Below are 7,757 nucleotides of genomic sequence, written 5' to 3'. Positions count from 1 at the left end.
GTGTCATCCCTGCTATATTCTGGCGACCTGTCCAGGGTGTACCCTGCCTCTCACCCATTGTCAGCTGGGATAGGCTCCAGCCCCTCCGCGACCCCGAACTGGATAAGTGGTTACAGAAAATGAATGAAGGAATGAATCTACTTAGTGGCCACGCTGTTCCACAGATCGACAGTTGGTGGCAGTAATGTGTCGAGAAATATGGCAATGTACCTACAAAAAGAGGCAAAGAAGAGAATGCTTCCTGATGTAAGTACCACATGTTTCAAAATATTCTTAAGGCTACCTTTGATAGAAATGTTTATTATGAAGAAAGAGGCTGTGATTCTGTTTGTTCCATCTTTTATTGTTTCCTGTCATTGAACATGAATACTTAATCAATGCAACTGTTGACTAAATCCTACGTACACAGCTGACACCAGGGTAGCAGATATGGACACTGAGATATCCAGCTACTGTACTGCAGACACGATACTCACTACAAATAACCAGATTACAGAGACACTGCTATTGTTGTGGAGACTATGCAGACTGATGCTGAGAGGTTACACAGGATACTTTGCAAATGCGTTAGCGTGTTAGCATGACACAGTGTTGTTGGGTTTAAACGAATTGTTGTGGTCCAACTGGGTGTCTGTCTCGTCCTGATGAAGGTTGCAGAGCTTCATTCCCGGACGTAGACCCTTGTGCACACTACATCGTCTGCCCCGAAAGTCTGGAGGAAACAAAAAGATAGTTGTGTGTTTTAGAGACCTGATCGTGAGAAGTCCTTACAGTTAGCTGGTTTCACCTCAACAAACACCTGTGACAGTAGGATGCTGCAACTCAAGTATGTTGGGTAGTTTAATGGCGGGTTCACACATCAAAGTCTGGTTTCTTAGTCGAACTAATGTGAAGATGTTACACTTTCAGTTTTCTACCTGGTCCAGCAAAACCTGCATGTCTAGAAATTATAAACAGGAATCATGTGACCATTTCGTAAGACAGCAGGTATTAAATACTTAAATAATGCAAGCATTTCGAGGAAGTCGCTCTGCTATCAGTCTTATCACAAAGGACGGCTTGCTCTGATAAGCTCCTACCACGACTTGTTGCATTTGCCACAATGCGCAAATAGGCTGCAAGTTCATTGTGTTCGTCACCAAACAGGGAAAAAAACATCTTCAACATTTTTTTAACCAATGGCAAAAGACAAAATGGTACACTTCCTGCGATCAGCTCAAAAGGTATTCACACCAGAAATGCACAGTTACAGAGTTCACCGGACAGCTGTCCAAGCAACACATTCTCGCTCCAACCCTATCACACATCGACCTTTGGTCATGGACTTTCCACGTCCAGATTCGATCTAAAAGGTACCCTGGGTGTGTTGGTTGTTGAGGTTCTGGGACATCGTGTCAAGTTCTGCCTAAATACACTTCTGTTTTCACAGGAAATTCACCGTTTACATACAGTCTCTTTAAAAATAAAGGCACTAGATCTGTAAAACACTAAGAATTTTTTTTGCCTTCAACAACTAACATGGTTGGGTTTAGGCAACAAAACCACATGGTTAGGTTTAGGAAAAAAGACCAGGGTTTGGCTTTATAATCTCACAGGACGCAAACACTGTTCTCCTGGGTGAAGGTCCACCACTACCACCCGCCCCTGTTGGACTTTCACCACCTTATTTTTGTTCTTGTCCTGCTGTGTTTCTCCCTGACGCCGCCGAGTGCCATTAAACTATAAAAGGACAGCTTTTTTTTGTTGGTGCCTGACGCTGCAAGTCACTGTCTAATGGCGAGGCAATAATTCCAGTTTTTATTTTACATAATTACACATTTTGTGTGTACAATCAAGAACACAATGAATGCCTTCAAGTGGAGATCGTATCAGTGTGGGCCCTTTTCCGTGTTTGTACTAACTATTACGCAAAGACTCCAAAGACACGCAAAATGACTTCTTGAATTTATGGAGAGAAATTAGGGAGTGTGTTTGCCTTAAGACGTGGCCTGAAAGACACATTGCACGAACTACTTTGTGTCAGGCACAATGAACCTTTCTGAACCAAGTCTTGACTCTTTTCTGTTTCCCCTCAGAAGCCTTTTTAAAAGTCGTCTTTGCATTCAATTTTGACATCAAACACAACTTGTTTAATGGTTGTTGGCTTATGACAGTATTACCATATTGTTTGTGAGGGATCTCTAAATGTCAAGGAAATCTTATAAAGCCATGATGTATGTGTCATGACATCACAGTCAAAATTATGGCCATCAATCTGGGTCATCGTGCAATCTGTTGATGACGAAACCAAAAGAAACCGCTTCATAACTGATTTATGCGTCCCTTGAATTCACAGGCTTGAAGTGTCTGAGTCCAATCCTCTGATGTGCCGTCATTTTTTCATTTTATTTCAGGCTGATGTAGCCGCAGAAAATCCACACGACTTTGCCCTTACACTGTTTTCAGACTAAACCAATTAAACGGATCATGCAAATCGTATGGAAATGTGCCCCACTTACAGTGTGAACTGCCACAGACAATCAGACCACTGCTTTATGATCGCTGGTCCTCCTTTGAGTCTCCAGCTGAAGCTCTGCAATTGTTTGTTTGTCTGTGTCTGGAGGCTTTTTTTGGAAACACTGATATGATTCACAGTTTAGTGAGTGTTTGTTTTGGGTTTACAGTTTCTTGTCCCAAAAGAAAGAGGCTGTCTGGTTGCAAAGATGACTCATGTCTCTTATTCTATAAAGAGGTTTCAAATTATTTGAAAATATTATGCATATATAATATACTGTATTGTCATTTTCTTACTGATGCCAACATATTTGGTTGAGCAGAGTGGTTAATGAGATTTCATATTTAAACACGTGCAGGTAAATAATAGTTTCATCCCAGTCAAATATTGACAAACAATATTTTGTGTTGCAATTTAGAGGACAACTCGTAAATACTGTGACACTGGATGAAAGGTAGGTACATTTTCTTTTATTTTCTGTTTTGTACAGTCACGCTCTAACTTTAAGAGAGCACTTGCGGCTATTTTGGGCCTCACTCTTTTTAAAATTAAGCAAAATGTACAGCTCATTCCCAATGTGCCATGCGTTATACCTTTAAGGTTTTTGGTTTGCTCCTGCTTCTGTTTATTCGACGACTTTGGAATGAGACCAGATTGGCTTCTAGAGGCGTCCTTTTCATACTTAAAGTGTAAATATTTATTATGTGGTGCTAATATTCAGTATTTCTAAAACTAAGATTTTTTCTAGGCCAAGTTATAGTAGATGTAGATCAACCTGCCAGGGAGTTGTACTATGTGTATATGAATATCTCATTTTGCAGACATCCATTTCTGTAGTTGGTGCTAAACATTGTACTGGTCACACTGCCTATAAGAGCATTTTTCGTTTTGTTTTGTTTGCATCTGAAAAGGCTGTTTACATCAAATGAGCAGAAACTGCATTTCCTGTGAAAATAGAAGTGTATTTGGAAAAGTCGCAATGCAATTGACAGGCGTAAATTAACAAGACTTCCTGGAATGTCAACATACAGAAAGATACCTCATGCGTCACATGTAGACATGAACGTCCACAGACAAAGCTGCGATATTTAATGAGTTTGGATGAGAATGTGTTGGATATATAAAAATCTTATTTCTTTTTGACAGGGTTTCCAGTGATGGCAGTGTTGGCACCCACATCAAGCCAGCTGATTTGGCCCAATTCTGGGACGTCATTCATGCCAAGTCTCAGCCGAGTCAAGCAACCGGACACAGCCCAGCTGATTTCATCCGGCATGCCGAGTTTGTGCAGATGCTGGGCCAGGTCGTTTCTGATAACGGCCCAGTGATAGCAGAGTCTGCAGCCATAATCAGGCCAGCTGATTAGGCCCGATATTGGGGCGTCATTCATACCAAGTCTCAGCCGAGTTGGGCAACTGGATTTTGCCTGATTCAGGGCCATCATTCATAACAAATCTCAGCTGAGTCAAGAAACTGGATGTAGCTTGGCTAATTTCATCCAGCATGCCGAGTTTGGGCCGTTGCTGGGTCAGGTCATTTCTGATAACGGCCCAGTGATAGCAGTGTCGGCAGCAGGAATTGGGCCTGCTGGTTTGGCCCCGATTCTAGGGCGTCATTCATGCCAAGTCTCAGCCAGAATCGGGCTAGCTGATTCTGGGACGTCATTGATACCGAGTCTCAGCCGGGTCAGGCAGCCGGATGCAGCTCAGCTAATTTCATCCGGCATACCAAGTTTGGGCTGATGCTTTGCAAGGTCATTTCTAATATTGGCCCAGTGATAGCAGTGTCGGCAGCTGGAATCAGGCCAGCTGATTCAACCCGAAATTTGGCCAGCTGATTTGGCCCAAATCTGGGGCATCATTCATAACGAGTCTCAGCCAAGTCAAGCGAATTCAGGCCGATTCTAGGCCAGGTCATTTTCCCTACCTAGGTTTCACTTTCACTTCTCCAGTCAAAGTGGTCATCTCACTTTGTTTCCACTGTTGTTTCTTACCATCCTTCACACTAACACCAACACTATCAAGCTGCTGTGGCTCCAAAACTAGGTCAGCTGTCTCAGGTGAATGACGACCAGATTTACTTTGTAGTGTTGTCATAGCAACAAATACAAGCTGCATGTACTGAGAACCAATTTCATACTGTTTACAGAATCCTTATGTGTAAACTCAACTACATGATTGAAGAATGTGGCTCCGCTCGGGTTTTCGCTGTTAACACTGAACAGAAAAAGACTCAACGAGCTGCTCTGTAAATGTGGTCTGTCTGCGGGTTGTATGATGGCGTGACAGCAGGGAGGACTGAGGCGAGAAGAGCAGAGAAACACATGATGTTGTCGCAGCTCGGCCAGATCAATCTCCATTAGTACACAGATGCTTCAGCTCCTCCAGGGCAGCCGGGCCAAAGTGTCACCAGAGTAGCAGGCGCTGCAACAGCTTATATCACCCAAACATTAGAAAAGATTTAATATGTTCTGCCTTCCTCTGAATAATGAGGAGCTTCTAGTGGAATATTGAGACACTATTTAAGCACTGAAGATATGCCTCTTCTCAGTGCTTGCTTCTCAAGCTACGCAAACATCCTGTGATTACTTTTTCAGCATCTAAACCTTCTATATTGTTGTTTCAAGCTTTAGCCTTTTGGACATTCATCTTACAAGCACTCGAGGAACAACAAAGCAGAGCGTGGGAGCGTTGAACGTTGAGAGAGGAAAGAGCTGTTGAGTCCCTGAGAACTGTTCGTCCGGTCCATTGGTCTTGGACGGCTCCCCTGCACATCGTTGGAGGGGCTTTGGACCCATTGACTTCTGCCCATATTAATCTGGCTAAATACAGGGGGTATTACTGCAATGTCAGCGTAGCAGCTCCTCTTGTTCTCCTTTCAGCATCTCTCCGCAGGGTGGATGAAAGCTCGGCTCCTTGGGAAACAGCCTCTCTCATTTCCTTTATAGATGAATCTCCAGGGTGACTTCATACACTCCCTGCCTCGTTTCATTAACCATTTCTCAAACGGAGTACACTGGCTGCTCTTCTAAAATCCCATCTTAATGCATCTGATGTCTCCCGAGTCTCCATGAGAACAAGCCACGTAACTAACGAGCCATACAGATTAGCTACCCATCAGATCACAGCCTCTCTATGCTTAAAATAACACTTCAGAATGAACATTTTAATTATTGTCTGTCCTCTCTTTGTTGATCTAAGCCGGAAATGAGAGTTCATTAATCGACTAAACTTCAGAGCTTTTCTTTTGTCTTTTTTAAGCAGTAATCTGTTAAGAGGCTTTCAGGGAGACGATGAGTCACCGCCCTGTGCTCACCAGTATGAGCTCATCGCCGTTCAGCTCTCGGGTCCAGTAGGTTTTGGGGCCGTCACCGTCCACCAGAGTCTGCTTACAGTACATCTTATTCTCCGACACCCAGGTGGCGAGGCTCTGCAGAGGGAAGGACAACAAGGTGGGAAGGTCAGTATCATGGTGTCAGTGAAGATAAAACACATTGGTGAAGTGTATCCTTCAAAGGGTCAGCTAATGCCAGCATCACTGATTGGTGGGTTCAGAAATGCACTCTGTCGCACCCAACAGTGATGTCAAAGTGTACTGACACATGCTGAAGTACACTTCCACACCACTGCATCAAGGTGAGAAGTAAAAGCAGATATAATCAACATTTTCACAATGATTAAGTATCAAAGGGTTCTTAGTTTGAACCAGGGGTAGGGGAGCCCCTCTGTGTGCATTTTGCATGTTTTCCCCGTGTCGGAATGGGTTCTCTCTGGGTACTCCAGCTTCCTCCCACAGTCCAAAGACATGCAGGTTAATCGGTGACTCTCAAAATTGGCCGTAGGTGTGAATGTGAGTGTGAATGGTTGTCTGTCTCTATGTGTCAGCCCTGTGATAGTCTGACGACCTGTCTAGGGTGTACCCCGCCTCTCGCCCAATGTCAGCTGGGATAGGCTCCAGCCCTCCCTGCGACTCCTAACAGGATAAGCAGTTAAAGAAAGTGAATAAATGAGTATCAAATGACAATGTTAACAGTAATGTCAAAAGAGTCTTTAGTAGTGATTAACCTATTGAGAATTATCACCTGAATCTGCAACACCCCTCAACTTTGACTCTTTTTGTTTTGTTTTTTTTGTTTTTCCATTGCAACTTTATCCCACCATACACCACCTGCTGAGCACCAAACAGCAGACAGACACAGTTACATATTAGCTGGTGAACACAGTGGAGCATTTAGCTGCTAAAGTTGGTGGAGACCAAAAACAGAGCTACAACAGCACGAAAGTTGGATTTACATTCACAAATATGACTTTAACTTGATGTTGCTTGATGGTGCGTCTTGATCCACCTCTTTTTCATTTTCAATTTGAACATTAAAATTAAAAAATTAAACATTTGTATTTTTATATTAAAAAAAAAAGTGAACACTAAAAATCTCGAAATATTGCAAAGAATGTCAGGGTTTGTTGGTGGGTCGATAAATTGTAAATGAGACTGAGTGCAATGAAAACAGATTCAGCAAATAAATAATGATGTACAGTCATTGCATGGTTGTCTCTAGATAGCTTATATCATGCTTTTACTCACAGTGCTGTTACCAGTTGTCTTCCACCAGCATATAGATGTAATATTAGTTGTTCAAAACTCTCTATTTCCATTGTCCAGTGTGCTCTTGGTTTTTATACATTCATTATTTCTTCATTTGAGGTTTAACTGGCGCTCCCTTGATTACGTTATCTCATTGCGCCCTCACCTTTAGCAGCTGACTGGAGAATTAGTGCCAACTACTGCTTATCTCAATGAATCAATTCCCATTATTTGCTTAACAGTAGCGGATGGAAAAGCACAGAAATTAGCATTTTCTGAATTTCAGATATTTCAGATTTCAGATTTTCTGAAAATTCTGTCAAAAATTGCGATACATTTGGATGTAAACCCAATTAATGTTGCCCCAGAACTGCATAATAATCCGTAGGTTTGTCACTACTAGACTCACAAGTCAGTCTTTAGACGCTTTGCTTAACTAAAGACTGATGTCTTTCTCCCTGATTTTGTGTTTAGATGGGCGGATACAATTTCAGAGTTTAAAAAAACTCCCTACGTTGCAGAACCAATAGTAAATCTGCAGGGCGGTCCTTCGGTGGCTCACTGAACTCTTGTGCTTGTAAACATAGTCCGTCTAGAAACACGTGTAGCGTACAAAATGGCTCAGCCGTGCTCGCAGAAAACTCCGTCAAAGTTAGTGGATGTTTGTCGCGTTTGCGGC

General features: G+C 42.6%; 1 protein-coding gene across 1 annotated transcript in view; it reads right to left on the bottom strand.

Annotated features, from left to right (window-relative positions):
* Positions 1 to 322: 322 nt before the first annotated feature.
* crabp1a (cellular retinoic acid binding protein 1a) overlaps positions 323 to 7,757 on the bottom strand; it is a 33,002-nt gene continuing 25,567 nt past the window's right edge. The window contains exons 3-4 of the mRNA XM_050072692.1: positions 5,810 to 5,923; positions 323 to 712 (exon numbers count right to left, since the gene is read on the bottom strand). Of these exons, the coding sequence (XP_049928649.1) occupies positions 662 to 712; positions 5,810 to 5,923 (165 nt within the window). The 3' untranslated portion in view covers positions 323 to 661. The remainder of the gene's footprint in view (positions 713 to 5,809; positions 5,924 to 7,757) is intronic.

The sequence above is a fragment of the Epinephelus moara genome, chromosome 20 (assembly GCF_006386435.1).
Source record: "Epinephelus moara isolate mb chromosome 20, YSFRI_EMoa_1.0, whole genome shotgun sequence".
Lineage (NCBI taxonomy): Eukaryota > Metazoa > Chordata > Actinopteri > Perciformes > Serranidae > Epinephelus > Epinephelus moara.
Note: the sequence above shows the minus strand (reverse complement) of the source record. Positions and strands in the feature narration are given on the sequence as shown.